Here is a 20,662-nt window from a genome sequence, read left to right as displayed (position 1 = left end):
ACTGTAATAGCTTTTTAGCATGTCAACAACTCTTGAGTAAAAGTTACATTTGCAGAGAACTTCCAAGCTATGTTACTGTAGGCTTTATGGTAAATCATAGAGAAACTAAAAGAAAAACACTTCTCAGCCTTCATCTTCCTTACTAAAGTAAAAGCTTAGCTGACTTTGGAAACAGATGTTACCTCTGTTAATTAGGCTTTGAGACTTTTTGAAATCCTAAGAAAGAAAACTGCTGACATGCTGTGTTTGACCACTTCTGTTCCAGAAGGGGACAGATGACTAAGGTCAAGATGCACAACTCTATCATACACACCCAGAATCCATGCCAGTGATTTCCATTCTTGGGAAGCATGATTCTAAAAATTTTCTGCTTCACAGAAGAAAGATGCTGTTGCACAAAACATATGAGGCTATTCCTTGAGAGTAATTTAAAAATGGGACACCTTTAATTCAGGCTTTATTTGTAAATAATTTGACATCTTTAATTACACTGAAGGAACTCCAGCACTGAATGTACTACAGATGGAATTTGGCAAGCCAATAATCTCTTGTTCAAAAACATGTAATATATTTTTTATGATTAAAAAATGTGCAGGCAATTTGGCTATGACAAGACAAATGGAAGCCAAGATCTCACATCCTGTAGTGACAAGTGTGCTGGTCTTAGGGATACATCTCTAGGACAAACATCCACATTTCTTGGAGTACCCAGGGTAGGAAAGCAAGTGCACTTGGACTGCTTCTGCAGGAGTGACTTGCTCAAATTTTCTGAAATGCACAGCAAAGAAGTCAAGAGATGTTTTCTTAATAAGGCTCTAAGCTGTCTAGAAGACGGATCCTTTTTTTTTGTTTGTTGTGCAATACAGCAACTATTACATGCAGGTTCCATACCAGGACTGAACCTCCTGAACAGAAATATAAAGCAGAGCAAAAGACTCTGAATTCAGAATCTAAACTGCTTGCACAGAATTAATCTTTACAGATTAGCATGCTAAGTTCTGCTAGAGTCACTTTTTTTCATGAGAATCCAAATATTTCTCAGTAATGCTTAGTCAACATATAGAAAAATGTGGTGAATGGTAATTAAAAAGAAAAAACATGACAACAAAGTCAACCAAATCCCTGATCTTCAAAAGAGGTTCTGACTTTGAGGAAGAAGAATCCGAGGACAAATAGATATCAGACAAAATTATATATATATACACCCCAAAATAAAATGGTTGTGCAACAACCTTTTGGATGTAGCCTACTTCTAGCAGCATATCTACATTTTGTTTAACATGATCTGGTTCATCCATCCCTGCTACAAACACTGTTTACTTATCTTTTCTGCATTATTACCATGAAAATTATCTTTCACATGTTTTGCATACAGTGAATAACCTCAGCAATTACAGGAAATGTACTCTCAAATTATGTCGAGAAAAAAAAATGGGAAAAAAGGTTTCACGAAGAGTAGAATCAAACTCATAATACACTGATAAAAATAAATGAGCATAGAAAACTGGACAGTTAGTTACTAGGTAAAACATCATTCCTCCTGCAGTCCAGGAGCCACACAAGGGACACCGCATAGGAAGGGACAGTCGCTTTGCATCAGTTTTGGCTCCTGATGCAGCATAGAGTGAATTCTAGCATAGCCAGCACTTGGCTTGGCATTTCGTTTACCAAGAGACACAAAGAGACTGGAGAAGGAAAGAATTTCGATACCAGCTTCTGCCCTTGCTTGCAACTTTGTGCATCGTAACTCAACTGAAAGCTTGAGAAATTCTATTGAGTTCAGATCTGTGCTGAAGCCTCTATTTAAGCCTGGGATGCATTGCTCATCCCTGGAATTTAATGTGAGCCTTCAAAGCAGTTTGAAAGAAAAACAGCAGAGCAATTTAAAGTGTCAACAAACTCCTGTAATTTGTACTTTCCTCCAATGATGGATGTCTGAGAAGAGGGAAGTTGCATTTTAATACCTTAGACCAAAGTGTGATCTTTTGACAACTCCATAAACCATTTAGATGCTTCAGATGTATAACAAACTCCATAGAAACCTATGTTTCACCATGCCTGCTGCTTGCTCAGAGGTGACTACAGTAAATTATGCTGTTAAGCTTGCAAAATCTTCTCGCTACCACCTCCAGTTTGTGTGCCACAGTGAGATTTTACAGCACTACTGAACACTTGTAATGTTGAAAAGGAGAAGGAAGAGGGAAGGGGGGAAACCCTCCCTGACTGTCCGCTCTGCAAAGGATTTGAACTGCAGAAAAGAGGAACCATGTCAGCAAATGCCAAACCAATGCAGTACCTGCCAAACCGCACCTTATCCTTCTCAATCAGCAAAAAAATTATCCGCTGCCTGATTTCTCTTACCTCACCAATAAAGAGCTAGGTTTTTTTCCCTTATTAGGACATTCTCCATGCCGTAAAATTCTGGCTCTAATAAGTGGCTTTAACAATATGTGCTGCACATCAGCACAAAAAAGAAAGCAACTAATAAAAATAAAACACAGGAGGAGAATAAAAGGGCTGAGTCCTAAATTAAAAGGGACGACATCAGCTTAGTTTGGGCTCCAAAATTTGATCATAGATTTTATAAAATAGAGAATTAAAATTGGAAGGAATAAATGCATGAAGGCTAACATTATACAGACATGTAATTATAATTTTGGCCCTGTAGCTACTTATACATGTAAGCAGCCTTACTGAAGTCAGAGAAAACTCTTTATAAACTTCAATGCTTACAAAGCTCAAAGCAATTCAACCGTTAGAAAAACTACAATATTAAAAGAAAGGCAGTTTTTGTGTTTTCTTTAACAAAGTAAAATCAAAAGGAGTGAAAAGTTACAAAATTTTATCTGAGTTTTTCAATTATTCAACTTTAGATATTTTCTTGATTGGATTTAACTGTACAATTTTGTATCATCTAGTTTACTGTATCTGTTTAGTAGTGCATTTATTGCACTACTCACATTGCACAGAAGAGCAGAAAGACCCTGAAATAACTAGCGGAGACTTCCTCCCTGGCCTTTCTGTACCTTCTTGTTGTGTTCCAAATGTGAAAAGGGTGGAGAAGGAGGCATGGGTCTGCAGGTTCTGCAGGGAAGGAAGCAGGGGTAGGAAGCAGCAAGATGAATGTCTGCTGCCCCCCATCCCACATTGGCACACCTGTCTCAACGGGAAGGCTGCAGAGGAACTATCTGGATTTAAGATCTGCACTAGCACTGAATTCTCTAGTTTTGGTGAAACAGGAAAAAAAAAAAAAAAAAAAAAAAAAAAAAAAACCACCCTTGTCAGAGCAAAGTAACATGGAAAATGCTCAGGATTATTTTAATTCAGTCTGAAAGAAGGCAGCAAATCTTTCATTTATTTTTTCTTCTTTTAACTTATTTTTTCTTTCAAATTTAGGTTTGGAATTGAAATTGGAATTGAAAGATCAGAATCTCTTATTACAAAGAAAATTGCAAAGAGGCAGCTCAGCAATTTGTAACTTAGAAAGTGTCGAAAATGTAATTTTTAAAAAATATACATTTCCTCTTGCTTCCCTTAAGATAAAGCAAGTCTGAGAATCAACTCCGAACCAGTTCTGCTCTGCTTGGTACTCTCTGTATTTTTCTTGGTTTTTCTACATTTAGTGTGCATGAAAAACAATCATCATACCTGGTCTCAGGCTCTTGGATTTCCAGAGAGCAGCATCAAGTCAAGTCTGATACACCTCAGCACTGCCCTGGCTTAAATCTTTGAAATTTGGTTCTTAAAAATCATGACTTCAAACTCAGATAGGTGCCTAGAACTCCACATAGATTAATCCAACTCCGCACACTGGTCTCCCAGTGCCTTTCTTGTGTTGGAGGAAGCACCTCCAAAATCTCAACAGTTTTGTTACCTAACTGCCCTTTCTCTGTCATAATGTTTCCTCCACTGTGAAGGATAATTTTGTTCAGAAATGTTTCAGCTGTTGTAGAAATTTTCTTTTGATACTCTGTGAGGGAAGTTCCTAAATCCAGCAACAAAATCTTAAAATGGACATTTAGTCTTCAGTAGCCAATGTCCCTGATGATGTGTAAACCATACACCTAAGTCTCTCACTTAGTGAGACAATTAATGCTCTGTGTACAAGGAGTGTTGTTACCAGAGCATTTAACATAAATATGGTGCAGGCAGACAGAAATGTATTTGCACTGAAAGCACTCATTTGTTATTCTATGTGTTTTACATTCATTCTTAAGCATCAGGCACTGCTATGCAACATGGATATAAATAAACTGTACAGCTTAGAAATGGACAGGATGGTGTAGGGGGATGAGCCACGTTCAGAGACAGATTTCTGTTCTCAGTTTTTAAGATGGAGACAAAAAGGCTTTGCTACAGGCTAACATTTTAGCACATCTGGTGTTTAGTCACATGTTCTTTTTCCTCAGTAACATTAAAAAAAAAAGCTTTAAAAATTAAGGATTCTGGTTATTTCCCATTAAGGAACAGAAATGAGATGTGCAAACAGAAAAGACCAGAAAGAAGGAGGAAGATGGCTTTGAGTGAAAATGAGCAGCACCAGTTTTTAGAGCAGAACTAGCCAGCTTCCTCAACCCTTCTCCTTAAAAAAAAAAAAAAAAAAAAAAAAAAAAAGTCAATTATCTGTCTTGTCCATCTAGCCCAGAAACAGAAAAAAAAAAGAGAATTACATTTGAGAATGTAGAATATGAGGAACCAATCAGAAAATACTGTGAAGGTCAACTTCCAGCATCCCAACTGTCAGCAAAAAAATCTGTAAAGCTTGGACAAAAGCTACATTGGCTGGAAGAAAACATTCTACCTGTTGGCAAAGAATACTTCTGCTTTCTTTAGAAACTTGCACAGCATTTTAGTGTCCAGTAAAGAGAGCCAATTCAATTCCTATACATTCACTTAGCAGTCTTTACATTTTCATGCCAACCGGAATGATTTCTTGGCTACGATGAGAGCCTCTGCTTTTAATTTCCAGTGTATCAAATGTTAACAGGATTATATTCAACTATTTAGCAATTACAGGATTTTCTACAAGCACACTAAAACTGTAGAAAGTACCTTTAAATGATGCAGCTGAAATGATCACATAAAGGGACAATTAGAGGACATTTGCAAGAAGTTAGTTAGAAAACTTACTATGCCTCATTCAAAGCAGCTTAATAACAGACTCCTGTCTTTCCCTGGAGAGTCTCCAGGGAGTTAGTATATAAGAATTTTTATATTTCTTTTCCATTGCAATCTCCTGAGAAGGCATGAGCACTTGGAATGATTACGTTATGCCTCCACCTGGGAAGGGCAGTATTTCATCATATATTTCACTGAGAAATGCTTTGAAGAAGCCTTTTTGGGTAATGCTAAAGGTGTCTTCCCCACTTTTGGCCTGAGGTCATGGGCATGCTTGTAAAAAGGGAATAAATCAGTTTCCAAATTTTGGCCACGCATTTCATTTTTCTTGAAAGACCTCTCCCCGAGAGAACTTTGCTATTCTTCTTCAGATACGCTACTGGAAGACTTGACAAAAGAAAATCCATGCCTGGTTGTCAGGTGTCTGCTCTTGTTTAGAAGCTGCTATGGGATACAAGTCTCCCAAGACACAAGGTATAGTAGCTAGTAATGTTTCATGAGAAAAAGACTGAATTGTCTTCATCCAGATATAATTTCACTGACTTCAGTGAATTCACTTCACAAGCATAATTGTAGGTGATAAAGCAGGCGCACACTGAGACATTCCTACCAGCATTTGCTTCAGAGACACACAAGGCACAGAGCCAGCTCATTGCTGGTTCCCTCTCTCACCCATGGGAAGACTGGAGAAGAATCTCCCTCAGCAAGGATATCCAAATACTTTGGTTTTTTGTTTTTTGTTTTGTTTCTTTTGTTTCGTTTTTTAAGCAGAACAGCCATACCCTAACTGATTTAGCTAATCTGATTGCAAAATAAGTCCATGAAAAGGGCCTGAAGGTTATCTCAGAGGCTCAGCTCTCCACATCAGGTACCAAGAGTTCTGATTTCCACCCGCCATACCAGCTTTATAATGCCAAAATCACTCCTTTGCTTTACCCTCACATAGGTGGTGGTGGAAATGGATCTCTGCCTGGGCAACTCCCTGCTCCCATTTAACAGTATGGGAGGGCTGGCTGCTGCAGCCTGTGGCCGTGTTCCACTATGGACCAACAAAAAACAAATTTATTTGACATGCTCTTAGCTAAATTGCTACTTATTACTCCATATCTGAAATCATAACAAAGGATTTTAGATTCCTGGAAGGGACTTCTTGGGGGGGCTGAGTTCCAGAAATCTCTGAGCTCTCTCCAAGAGCACAGGATTTGATACTGGAAACTCCAAAAACTAGCACCCAAAAATCTCAGTCAATTCTGAAAACTTCTCCCCAGTGTTAAACAACACCACTATACAAATCACAGTATTTTATAAAGATAGTAGTGCTCTGTTTCCCTCTCATCAACATATGAAGCAGAAAAACAAAACAGCACAAGACCCAAATAAACTAGATAATTTATTTGGTAACATTGCACAGGCTAATTGATTTTCTTCTCTTGCTTCCCTCCCACATTCAGGGATGAATGTGCTATGAGGACATTATTTATTCGGTGAATTAAGCAATCTAAGCTACGAGTTTTCACACAAGCTATGAAACTTGAGTAAATTTCCAATTAATGCAACTCCGATTAGCAACCAGTCTTTCCAACTCATTCTTCTGCCACTGAACAAAGCAATTCAAATTCTGCAATTCAGATAAAAAATGATGTATATATGCAAAGTCTTTTCTTTCAGACAACAAAGCAAAAAGAGTAGTAAGAGAACCTACATCGAACACTTACTTACTCCCCAGTTCGACCAACTTCCAGCTTTTTACATGCCTTTGCCATCACCATCATCCAGCATTTCCTATGCAATGCTAAAAGGCTAAATCCATACAGATAGCAAAATAAATTGACAACTCACTTGGAAAGGCTTGACAAGTTCTGCCTGCAGTATGATCTGCTGATCATGTCTGTAGCGAATGAATCAGTGCAAACTGCTGCCAGCTCCAGGGAGAAAATGGACAGATGATCAGGGCGTGGAATGAGATAATAAAAATGCCATTATCCTTTTAGGCATGCGAGACTCATTGGATGCTCTTTCCACCCCACAGGTTAACCATTTGGCCGGTCCTGCCGCTCCCGTAATGACACTCTCTATTTGCCTATTGTGAGGCTCATTATCTATCCCGTATCCTCCTCCCCTTCCTCACCCCCCTCTGCTCCGAGATCATATGATTATTAGCTTTTGTGCTGTATTCTCTCTAATAGATGCTCTTTAGCTGGACCTCCAGTAACAGAAATTCCTGCAGATTTCTCAGCTGCTCAACTTGATCGACCAGTGCATGCTCCCCATCCAACTTTCACAAAAAAGTGCTTCTGTTTCAGCAAGTCAGTCCAAGCATGGAGCAGCCTGAGTGCTGCGCAGATCTGCCCTCACAAGTATTTGCTTGTAGGGAAGTCACATTCCAGCCTGCAGAGAAATGATGAGGGGAGAGGACCCGAATATAAAACAATGGTCCAGGAAACAGTCCTCCCTTTTCATCATAAATCATTGCTTGAACATATTGCAGGCACTTGCATCCAGTCTGACTTGAGAAAGGTCACGCTGGATAAGGTAGCTCAAAAGACTAGAGGGTGACTGCCAAGCAGGAACAGATCCAGGGAAGTGGGAAGTAGCTGCAAGCTCAACGGCAGTTAGGATAAAACCATCTCGTCTTTAGCAATGGGATTAAAAACAGGTCTGGAGCCAAATCAGTCCTAACAGACTCTCCTCATTGTTCTTCCAACTAATTCAGTGAATGAAGCAGAAAACAGAAATGCAAACAAAGTAATTTAAATGGAGGCACCATCAGTTCCCCTGATTTCACATGCTTGGCTCTCATACCTCTTTGAGCCCTCATACTGCAAGTAAACTGAAACAGCTTACTGTGCAGTCCCGCAGCCATTCCACCCCAGGCTGCGATCGTGTTAAATTTCATAAATTACAGGGGTGGGTGTGGATGGATTAATTCTCCAAAGAGAAATCTGTCCTGTAAGCTTGCCCTTCTGTGGGAGAGTGAGGGTGCTCAGCAGGTGGCACTCTTCTCTTGGAGTGAGCTGAGGCAGTCCTCTTCCAGAGTCCATGAAGGATGGAAGGTTTCTGTGCAAGAAACCTACAACTGCACTTGGCACAGGGCACTGATGCTCAAGTAGTGCAGCCAATTTATTTTTAGTACTTTTTTTTTTTTCCCAAAAAACTTCTCTACAGTTTCCCGGAGATTACTTTTGGGAGAAAGGAAGTTTTGTGCTTTACAAACAAGCAAAGGATTCTCATGCAAAGGCTCAGCTTTTTCACACACTTAGGCACAGGTTTGCCATACTCCAAGAAATGGCTGTAATTTCAGGTGCACTATCTGAAGACTCAGACTCTTGATCTAGTGTTTAAAAATAAAACTTGCTTTATTTGTCTTTCAGTGTATAAAATCCAGAGGAATTCTGGGCTGAAGTAAGAAAAAGCCTACACTGCTGAATGAAAATGGAGAAAGATATGAATTTTGTTTTTGTGGTGGTAGAGAGATCTGCAAATGAGATGAGATTACAGCAGGCAATCCCACTCCAATTCTTTTACCTTGTCCTCAAGGGAAGGAGGACATGTAAGGCAATGTGAAAGTGTAGAGTTCTTGTAAAATGCTGGTGAAAAGGGATTCTCCTGAGAAGACTCCTGGAAAAGGCATTTCAAGACTGGGGAATTACAGAAGCAAAATTCTTCCCTCTAGAAGTGCATTAGTTAAATAGAGATTGTATCACTGTTCTGCCAAAATATACATTTTAATCAGATGCCAGATTCAAGAGATGATGTTTGTGAAACTGCAGACTGGGCTCCAAAGCAGCCCTACAGATTTCAAATAGAGGTCTGTATTTACAGACCTATTTAATGTGTCATGGAAACAGATAAATTTTTGTTTTGAGTGGGTTCTAAACACTTTTCAATCCACTCTGGATTATTGGGGTTACTGCACTTGGCTCATAAACAAAACAGCTTTCACAAGGGATACAAATAAGTGGAAACTGATTATCTGCTAAAATCTTACAGTACTTCTTCAAAGAAAAAATATTCCCTGACTGGACATGAGCATGAGTAATCTTCTCTAGGTGGCCCTGCTTCAGAATGGGTTGGATCAGGTGGCCTCCAGGAGTCCCTCCCTAGCTTGACCACTGTGATTCTATGAACAGTTCCAGATACTTCGTCTTAACATCCCACTGTCACTATTGCCAGGCAAATTCTGGCTATGTGTGGCATTCCAATCTATTTATTGGGTCATTATGAGCAGGAGAAGCCTTTTGCACTTGTAGTAAACCCCAGAATGGTTTTAAACCCTCCTCAGTCTAGCACAGACAAAAGAATTCCAATTAAAATCCCAAATAATGTTTTGAATTAGAAAAGTCTGGAGGAGCACTTCCTGTCTAGATGAACCACAGTGATTTACGTAGTCTATTTTTGACTTGAACCAAGACTTCTAACACAGAATTGGGTCTCCTTGCTTATAGTTTCCATCTCTACAGCACTACTGAGAACTGATGGCTTTTGTCTACTGAATTCTTAATCAATCAATGCTGATCATATAAGTGTATCCTCAACTTATGCGCCTCCTTTGCCTACAGAAGAAAAACTGAATATAATAACGCGAGAAAACCTCCAGTCCCAAACTGTAGCAGTCTCTCTGCCCAATTGGTTGTAGCATTCATTTGTAAAAGGTACTCTTGTCAGCAAGTGCTTGAAAAACTCTGCAGGTTTGCATACCAAGTATTGGCTTTGAATTCAACAGCACTAGTGTCAATTATTTTTTTCCACCCAGAAAATTCAATAAGCAAGACTCACCACATGTGCAAAGTCTCAAGACTCAGCATGCAATTCTAGACACGGGCCTGTTAAGTCTACTGCATACAGGCCATGAGCATGCTGGCAAATGGGGCTGGGCTAACCTGTGCTTAGTGGCATAACAAAACGGTGAGTGGCCAAGAGACTTCACCTTCAGCCATTCTCAGAGTTGTGCACATTGTTTTAAGTCGTAAGGCCCTTTTAGCTGAGGAACATCACTGTTTTAACACGGACATTTTGTAATTCATTTTGCAGTACAAAGGAGCAATCACCATGGACAACACATGTAATACTAACCATACACATGCAGTTGGGTGCAGACTAAACAGCTCTATAAATGTACAGCAATGCTGAACTTGTTCTCCTGAAAGAGGCTGACACTGAACCAAGATTTTGCTATGCTTGCAAACACCTTTAAGAGAAGGGGTGGAGGAGTTGATCCTTGCACTTAATCATTACATTATATTAAAGTCAAATATTTGTTATTTACTTTCTTCAGTAAATTAACTGAGAGGGATGTATAATTTGTCTTGTGGCCTTGACGTTGCCCACGTTGCATATGGAGCAGCAAGAGGCAAATTACCTTCCCTTAGAACATTTTGAATATTCACATGGGCATCTAAAGGATGAAAAATGATGGTGACAGAGCATGCATGTCTCACAACCTGTTTTCTTTGTATGTTCTGATGTTTCTGAGATGATTACTTGCTCTAGAACATCAAGATCCCTGAGCAAGAAAACAGAAAGAAAAAAAAGGTAAACACAAACAAAACCAGGGCACTTGAAAGGAGCCATTCACACGAATGAATTCAAGTCAAATAGCTCTGTGAGAGTCTGGGCTCATATGTTACAACAAACTACAGGGCCTTTCATAGCTTGTCAACATTAAGCCTAGCAAAATGAGGAGGAGGAAGGAGATGTGAGAGCTTTCCAAAAGGAAATTATTACTGGGAAGTTCCAACATCTCCTCATACTAACAATAGGAATGTCCAGAGGTCATCCAGAGAGCCACTTCACATTTTGTTTGTTATTCTTACTTTAACCATTCTTGCATGTGAGGCAGAGTTTTCAGGGGGCTGATCTCAATAACCCTTTTTCTTCTGAGATTAGAATGTATTTAGAATCTGACAAAGGCACATCCATAGCTCGGACCATGACTTCCCATATTCCCATATCCCTATTCCTCTCTGCTTCTGTTTGTTAACAGTGGATTCTGTCTTTCACTGCTCTGCCCACTATTCTCGTTCTGTATCTCAAATGCTCCTAGGTTTCTATAGCTCTGTGTTAGTTCTTTCCCAGGTCAAGGCAGTTTTAAAACAGGAAGGCCAACAACTTGTAGAAATACACCTGATTTGTTTCAGTGACAGTAAGCAGCTCACCATGCACATCCCTCCTTTTGTGCCACTAGCCTGAAATAAGTAGGTAGACTTGCAGAGATCTTTGCAAAGCTACTGGCATTTTGCAAGAGAAACAGAACTCTGTTTTTCATGAAAATCCATTCTAATGACATCAACATCTGCTCCTCATTTAAAGAATATTTTTAACTGTTCCCTCTCTGGGAAAATGAAAGATGCCACAGTGTCTTTCATGTTCTCATGGAGCAGAAAAACTGTTGGCTTTTTTAAGGTCTGTTCTGAAATGCCCCAGCAGTTTACTGCAGGGAACTCAGCGTATGCATCTCACAGGGCAAAAAGAATCTGTATTCATCCTCCTCTAAGACTTCACTTTAGGACACTGGCATGTGAGTAGAGATTTAACTTAACAGATGAACCACAGTTGGCATATTAACCCATCAGCAGTAGGTAGAGTCTGGCAACCCATATGTAAGGTCTTGGAGGAAATCTCTTGAGTACTCATAAAAATAAGAGTATGCTTTTCATCGTCAAATAATGCTGAATTGTCTCTTTACAGTTGTTCGTTCCAGTCCAGTTTTAAATATCTCAATTAATGGAGAATCTGCATTTCTCAGTGGGAAGACTTCTGCAGTCTTACCGAGTTCAGTAATGAGAAGCCATACTACAGCTATGACATCTATTTTCTTTTTTTTGTTTCTTTTCAAATGGTAAATTGTCATTACTTCTACCTGAATGCCTATGGAAACTGCAGCAATGCCAGAAATTTGAATGTACTTAGTGGAAACTGCATGTAATACTTAACCTAGCCACAGAAGTAGATATATATATTCAAATGCATATTCAAACTGTAATTTGTAGTCTTGGTTTGGGGTCTACGCAGGTGCAAATCATGGAAGCACATGCATACAGAGTTTGCATGCTCACATAGACACATTACCATGTAGCTAATGACTTAGCAGGCAATAGAACTATTTGCATAGGCAAATTCTACAGGATTGGAAACATAAACCTGAACATCAAAATGTGAGAGCCTGAACCCCCTGAAATGTTAAACACTTGCAATAATATATTTCCAAGTACTGAAGACCCATCTAGAATCCATGTGAGGGAAGCATTCACAGAGCTGTCTTTAACTTTTCCCAGTGCTCCCGTACTGCCACTCCTGAGTGACAGGCTCTGTCCCCTATCCCTGAGCCATCCCATTTCTCTCCAGCCTCCAGCAGCAGTGCAGGACAGGGCCTGTTTCCCTACTCGCTTCCGTTTCCATATCATTGTGCTTTACCAAGTTTCAGGGAAGCCTGCCAATTCTCACAGAGATAAAAAGCAATACATTATTTTGGCTGGCAAATTTTAAAATTTGCTGGCTCTTATTTATACCTGAACTGTAGTGTGCTTGGAGCAGTAACTACTATTAATAAATTTCAGCTTTCACAGGAAGAAGAATAATATTCAAATCTCAGAAAGTTGTGATTGGTCTTGTAGGACTTCTGCTTGCAGCCATGTATTATAATACTTGCAGAGTCCACAAAACAGAAAGCTGAAAAAACTGTCAGTAGTGCCAATATGAGATTTCTTCACCTCAACTGTTTCTGGCAATATTTAATTTCAATAACACTTTCAACAACAGGTTGCATTTAAAATTATTCACCTTATTTTTAATACACTAACAGCCATGCTCTGAACAGTATTAATCCCTTATTAGCCACAAAACCCAGAAAGAGCCACAATGTGGTAGACAAGATACAAGCATACAGAATGTGCTGTATTCGTGTGTCTAGCCAAAGGAATTTACAGCCCTGACTCTTCTTCTGAGTGGGGATGGGTTGATGCACATGCCTTAACAGCTGTCCCAGTAAACAGCAGGAAAACTGGGAAAGGTGAAGCATAGGACCTGTTCACTCTTGTATGTCACCACAGTGAGATTATCTGCTGTCTCACTTCAGTCTGAAGCCATGGTCTAAGTCCAAGCTTTGGGTTTGGTCCTTCTTTGCTGGAATAATTTATATAAATGAGTGCACAGGCAGACACACACACAGCTCTGGAAAAGGAAGAGCATTTCCTGCTGGGCCAATTTATGGAGACATTCCTGTACCAAGAGCTGCTGTCTTATTCTCTAAATTTTACTGGTGAACAGCATCCAAGCCCTGGTCCAGACCTCAGCTTCACAAACAACCCAATAAACTCTGCTAGCAAAGCTATCCACTGTAGCCACTGACTGTTCAACATCTTATGCCACTTGAACAGCTCAGAGGCATTTAAAATGAAAAACTTAAGACTCAAAATATTCAGCCTGGGCCTTCCTTGTCCCTGAACTTAGTTTAAATGTATTAAGATGGAGCCTCAGACCAGGACTGTGCTTCACACAGATTAACAATCAGTTAAATTCCTGGCTGGATGGCTTGTTCATTTTTAATATCTGGTAATGGCCCTTAGGTGTTTTGGAATGGACTTTATTTCACTAGCTGCACGGGGATTACCGACTAACCGGATGCTCCCAGGAACCCTCAGAGAGCAAACAGTGTCAGTTTATTTAATAACTTTCAAAGTGAAACTAAAATCTTGTCCAAATCATGTCTCCTCTGATTTAATTAAAATGCACCACACATACTGCACTGCTCTGTTAATCATTAACAAAGTTAATTGAAGACAGAAGATGTGTCTTTTCTTTTCTTTCATTCAAAAGCCTCCAGCCAGTGGAAAACTTCAAAAAGCATTCCCAAAAAAGACCAGTACGGTATGATTTTTGTTAGAATGGCCAATACGTCAGTATGGTTTTTTCCTCTTCTGTATTTCTGACTCCTATAGGAATGTTAAAAGAGAGGGGTTTTTTTTTTTCCCTGCTTGGCAAAATACCTTTCCCAAATTTTCTAAATATTGCCTGGTATTTGCGTCAATATGACAGTCATTGGGTTTGACAGGAATCAGATTGCTAAATCCACAGAAAAATGCTTTGGAAATTAGGGGCTAGTTATACATTAAATTCCAATTCAAATCCGCTTCAGCAGACTGGCAAGGAGTGGATCTGAACCATCTCCGTTATCCATTCACTGCTGTGGTTCACAAGAGGTTTCTCAAGCACACTAACCTTGAAGCCAACTTGACTCACACAAGACTCCTGCTGTCTGATAAACTTCATGAGCAATCCTGTCCCAATCCATTTTCACTTTCCAAGATGACCTAGCAACTCATGAAACATATTCTCCCAGTGCAGCAAGCCTTTCCATTTTCTTCCAGGAAGGAATCAAATAGGAAATGAAACAATATTAGAAGTATAACACTTTGTGGACTATTCAAGAAACAAAGTACATCCAGCATCTATCTTTCCAACAATTCTCCTTTTTTTTTGGAGGAGGTGAGTAAAAAAAAACCACTTAATTGTTCACTGTCTTCAGGTCTTAGGAAATCTATACAAATGCTTCCAGTCTCATCGGTACAATTGTTATCTAATGGGATTTCCCTTTTGAAAGCAACAAAGAGTCAAGGCTGAACTCTTCCACAAGGCCTGTCATATCAGGTCAGGACAGCACTCCATCAAGGCTGGATTCTTGCCTCCAGCTATGGATCATGCCTAATGTTTTAGAGTAAAGCAGTAGGGGAAAAAAAAAAAAAAAAAAAAAAAAAGGCAAATCACACTGCACCTGGCCCACTGAGCAAAGCTCTCTCTACGCAGTAAAATTCCTCTGAGCCTCCTGCAGGCAGGCAGCTGGGGCTCTGCCACATGCACTCCAGAGATCTTGAAAATAAAATAAAAAAAACCTAATTTGTTGCAGGGTAATACACATAAAAGGGCACTAAGCAGCTAAAATGAAATCATCATAACGTTCAGTATTTGCATCACAGCTTGCACATCAGGACATAATGATCTGGGGACTTAAATAAGTCCAGTATAATAAAAAAAACAAGCGTATTTTCCTCAGCACCACCCAGCACATCGTTGCCGGTCAGCATCATGGATGGGAAGTCCTGGATAACAGACCAAAATGCGTTAGCATCTGAGCTGTTTGCCAGTCAGGTAGCAGAGCATGAGGAAAGCCACACAGCTCTGATCTGCTCAGTCCACTGGATGTGTTCATAGCCTTGGCTTCCCTGGAGAGCATAAAATGGTGAGCCACACCATAGGCAGGCCCACGTGAAGGAAGAAGAGGAGCTGTAATCCATCATACTCTACTGGGCTTGTTTTCTTAATTTTCTATGTCTGCTTTGGTTTTCATTTGTAAAAATTTTATGAGTAAAGGCATCCATGAAGAAATGCATTTGTAAACAAACATCTGGGCAGTACTCTTATAACAAAGGTTGTCTCAATTCTTTATCATTGCTTATGGACTTAGGCAAGCTTCTCCTCCAGTCCAGTGCCCACAGTTAAAATCTGAGGCAGCACTGTGCAGGTAGCAGGCGAAGTCCTTTATCTGCAGGACTGCAATATGAGCATGTTTCCTTGACACATCAGGGTCACATCCCCTCCTTCAAAGTCTAACCATCAACTCAACACTCAAGAGATCTGTTGAAATTGAGGTCATATGATGAGGGTAACCTTGGAAACACTTGAACCACAATGGGGTGACAACATTCCCACCTCTTCAGTGGGTGTTACACACAAGCTTACCACATTCCTAGTTAAGCATCCAAGCAAGTTTTTCAGGAAGCTAAGTAATAAAATGAGAAAAGGCTTAGAGATTTGAGAGCAGGGAAAGCAAATGTGTTCTTCTGTGTTTGTTAGCACTTGTTGCACAGCAGTCATTGTGTATGAAAAGACACCGCCCACAAACTTACACTAGCCAGAGAAGTTTTTTGCTGCAAGAAAGTGGAGAAGGGATCTCAACCTCAACTGTTCCTTTGCTATTACTATACTCAGGGAAGCCATTGGCAGTCCCTGCTGGATGGGACAGTCTTACAACCCACGCAATCTGCCACCAACAGTACTCTCCCTTTCCCATTCTGTTCCTGATATTAAGACTGAAAAATTGTCAAGAAATGACAAAACAGAAACTTTACATTTTCCCAAAAACAGCTGACAAACCTGTGTTCAAGGAGATTTCAATAACATAGCTATCCAAAGAGTCCTTAAAAGCAAATTCAGGAGTAGAGCTTGCAGAGAGAAATGTCAGTCACAGGCCACAAAGAAAACTCATGATCATTTTCTAATGGCAAACCTTCCTTCAGATCTGAAAAAACTGCAATCATATTTCTAAAGCTGTAGCTATAGCTTCGCAGTGATGTTTTGTGCACTGAGAGATGGCTTCAGAACATCACGTTTTATGAATAAACTTTATGACATGGGAAGGACTCCAGGAGCTCCTTTTCCATGGGCTCTTCTGGGGTTTAGATGTTCTGTAGGGATTAATGCTCATGCAGTACTATAACCTCCTTTCTGGAATTAGTAATTATAACAGGAACATACCCTTCCAGTTTAAATAACATCCGTTCTGACAGTGAACGTTTTCTGTCACTTCAAAGTGCAGACAACTGGAGACAAACCAGTTCTTAGAGTACCATCTTTGCATTTACAAAGGGACAAAACTTCAGTTTTAAATACATCTTAGCTGGTGCCAATGTTTCAAACAAAAAACATCTTCATCAAAATGAGAAGAAAAAAAATAGCAGAATTGACAATCTTGTGCTTTAAAAAAAAATCTGGAAAGAAACTTGATTGACACTTGAAGTTTTTTATAGAGAGATAATTACCAAATCTCTCTAAAATGGCCACTAGAAATTTTAACTCTCTAAAGCTCTTGAGAACTATTAAAATCATGTTTCCATTAAACATTTCAGGAGAACATAAAAGAGAGAAATCGGAAGTATTTTCAGAAACTTGGCAGAGTTTCAAACATCTGTAATACTTGAGAACAACTTTTTTTCACAAAAAAAAAAAAAAAAAGGTTTGCAGATTTTCTATCGACATTAATTCATTTGCTCTGAAAATGCTGTGAAACTCTGATCTTAAAACCAAAGGAAGACTTCAGGATTTGATCAAGTAGAAAGCAGAAAATTCCATCAGCTTCAAATGCCAAAAAATTTGAATGCCTACAATTCAAATGGAAGCATTAAACTGAATTCGTCACACTCTGCCAACAAGTAAGATAACAAACTATTGATAAGATGTCCTGCGATAAAACTTAGATCTTTTTTAATGTTGAATCTCTTGAAAAGACTGTTTCAGACTCTAATAAGATAGATGCTATCTCAGCAAGGGCTTCTAAACCCTCCAAAGTGCTCTGAAACCAATCAAGGATCTTTGGGCTTTCCCAGTGTGTTTAGATAAAGGAAGGGGAGCCAAGATACATACTACTGATATGCTCATTAAAACCACGAAGAACACCGATACTTGTGCAAAGTACACTGCATAATCAAAGCCAAACAGTTCTTGGGTGGGTGCTTAATGGGTTCCCGCCTTGGCACAGGATTCAGAACAGGAAAGTAACTCCTTCTTCACTCTGTGTGGCTCTGCCCTGCCTCTGGCAGCCTGCCTTAGGTGGTCATAGTAGGAAATGCTGCCCAAAGGACACCCTGCTCCTTTCCTCCTCAACCACCATGCATCCCAGCCACCCTCCTGTATGTGCAAGGAGGAGCTGGCAGTGGCATATGCAGACCAAGGAAAAGGAAAACAACATGTTGAGCCCTTATAAGGGAAGCACAGCATTTATGCAGCCAAGGCAAATGGGAAATGTGCAGCTGTGTGGGCTTCTTTTCCAACTGTGTGGGCTTCATTTCCCGTGCCATGGCTCCACGGGCCTTGAACCTGCCCTGATGGAGCCATCAAGTTGGAATGGACCAACAGCAGGTTCTACTTCATTCAAATACCATCATGAGCAAAGACTCAAAGACTCCTTCAGCGTCACTTAATAGGATTTAAATGAACAACAGCAACACTGGAGATCCTATAAATAAACATCTGGCCCAAGCTAGATTTGAATCCAAATAATAGTAAACAGCAGACGTTCTCGGAGAGAATGCAAGAAATTAAAAAAAAAAAAAAAAAAAAAAAAAAAAAAAAAAGAAGCTCCATATGATCCTTTACCAGTATTTTATCCTTATTGGTATTATTTAAACATGTTCCTCTTAAACATAATGCCTTCTCAAAACCCAGTTTCATCCACATTTTTACATTTGAATCCCAAGTTCATTTTTTGAAAATGCAATTCTCAAAAAACAAAATTTAGACAATACCTCTCTCAAATAACACAAATTATATAGTATTTTCTTTCTCCATTCTTCCTTAGGAAGGAAAATATGAGCCTTAATAATTCCCAGGCTGAAGAATATTTTTATATTTACATTGTTATAATTTACACAATCAAAATAGGAATGCTATTTGAAACATTATAATCTTTTCTGTTGATGGGTTTTTTTTTGTTGTTGTTGTTTTTCCTCTAAAATCTTTCTGGGAAAAAAAAAAATCATCTCTGTTAAGATGTAATATTCAAAATTTCAGGGATAAAAAATTCTTCAGAGAAAGTCAAGGGAAATTGATTCATCTCGGAAGATAAGCTTGATCCTTGACTGTGGCCTGGCTACTCATGATGACAAAGCTTAAGAGGGTAAATGTGATTCTCAGAAGAGTACGGTGCATTTTTGTTTTTAGAAACTCTACATTTAATTGAAATGAGAGATAATGAAAACGATCCTTTCATGAACAGGGACTGGCTTTAGGCATTTTCTTATCAAGATGGCCATGTTCAGAACCCACCCACCAACATACCAGAAACCGCAGTTGGCAAAGGCTACATGCAAAGGCATTTCCTGAGTTCTGACTTTCTAGCTGAGGGCCAGATGCTTCATGATCCTTCCTTAAAAGCGCAGTTAAAGAAGTGGGTGGACAGAGCCTTGCCTAATCTTGCATGTTCTATGTAAAGACCAGGCAGTATCCCAACCACATGCTTGACATCAAAGAGGCAGTGGTCCATTGCTCTGTTCTCAGGAGTTCCCTGTTCCATTGAAGAGTGGACCAACAGTCTACATTTTCTATCCCATCACCTTATAAGCTACCGCTTACAACCTAAAGCTGCTAAATTAAGTAGTGATTATTGTGGCTCCCTCTCCTATGATGTGCCAAAATTCCACAATAAAAGGAAGAGCAAACATTATTATAAAAAGTAAACAGCAGCTGAAGGGCCTGGAGAGAGGACTGTGGTTTACTTCTAACCTACACCATGCTCTACCTGCACCACTTCCAACAAGTTACTTCCAGCTTTCTCTCCTATTATCTCTAGTATATAATAGGATAGTTACCTGTGTGAAATTTTCCAAAAGCTCTTAGCTCCCTTGGAAGTGAAAGACTTCTAGGAGGACTTCGAGCTTATAAAAAGATTGTCCAAAACTTTCTACAGGAAAAAAAAATAAAATCGATAGTTCTTAAAAAATAAAAAAATTAAAAAAAAAAATCAGCCCCTGCCCTACAAAACAACCAAAGAAAGAATAGACTATCAATTTTGAGCTTCCTCATACTGAATAAAGGCAGCTTTTAAACAGAGGTAAAAATAGACTACACAATTTGTATGTAAAACGGTAAGGCAGATCCTTATAGTTTTTAAAATTCCATAGTGTGGCTGGCTAGAGACATAACAAACTCTTTGCCCACATGTGTACATGATTCATGCTTGTGATACTATCTCGTGTACATACATTACTCTGTGTCAATCTGCAGTATACCATTCTACATGACTGCCTACAAATATCAAGCATAGAGTCAAGGAGAAAAGCATGTTATGTATGATAAGAGTACAGCTTCAACAAGCCAAAATAAGATTCCCAAAGCATCCTTAATTTTTAAATCTTGAGCCTGTGCATTACAGTTCTTTGTGACCTGGTGAATCCAGATGTAAGCATGTAATGTAAGTAAGTGTAATGTAAGTGTGATGGACAAGAATCACAATAACGGAAATTCATTGCCAGAGACCTTTTCTCTATATGTTGCCTTTCTATGGCAATGTCCTGTCGGGCAGTTCTTTCACAGAAGTTACCCTAAATCAGCAGCATTTAATCTCCAAGTAAGATAACTAGGAACTCTGCATGAGAAAAGCCATTATACAGTCCTATCTTTTTGAATCCATGTAAACACAAAGATCTTGGCTGCATATAGTCAGTAAAGAAGAGAACTCTCAGGCAATTTCCTGCATTGAAGAGGTGACTTAAGCATTGCCTGTGCAGGTCCTCAGCTGCGGTAGTCATGCAGCTGAAGAAGGATTAAAACAAACAGGACCAAGGTCTAATCAATAAGCATAATCAGACATATCTTTGGTACCATATGTTAAGAACCACTCCATTGGTTTTCTCATAAGAGACTGAGACATGTCATATGAAATCAGAAATTATTTTCAGTAAATTCAGCCTCGTTATTTAAAATTAGGCTAAACATTCAGTTGTATTTAAAACTCTCTGTTTTATCTTTCTTCACTTGTGAACAGCTTACTTACAAA

General features: G+C 39.3%; 1 protein-coding gene across 6 annotated transcripts in view; it reads right to left on the bottom strand.

Annotated features, from left to right (window-relative positions):
- CALD1 (caldesmon 1) overlaps positions 1–20,662 on the bottom strand; it is a 184,399-nt gene that overhangs the window by 47,205 nt on the left and 116,532 nt on the right. Inside the window, exon 1 of one of the 6 annotated variants that reach the window (XM_048966982.1) lies at positions 6,958–7,215. The exons of the other annotated variants lie outside the window; for them this stretch is intronic. Within the exon in view, the coding sequence (XP_048822939.1) occupies positions 6,958–7,004 (47 nt within the window). The 5' untranslated portion in view covers positions 7,005–7,215. Of the gene's footprint in view, positions 1–6,957; positions 7,216–20,662 lie in introns of those variants that run through there. 6 annotated transcript variants of the gene reach the window in all.

The sequence above is a fragment of the Lagopus muta genome, chromosome 1, assembly GCF_023343835.1.
Source record: "Lagopus muta isolate bLagMut1 chromosome 1, bLagMut1 primary, whole genome shotgun sequence".
Lineage (NCBI taxonomy): Eukaryota > Metazoa > Chordata > Aves > Galliformes > Phasianidae > Lagopus > Lagopus muta.
Note: the sequence above shows the minus strand (reverse complement) of the source record. Positions and strands in the feature narration are given on the sequence as shown.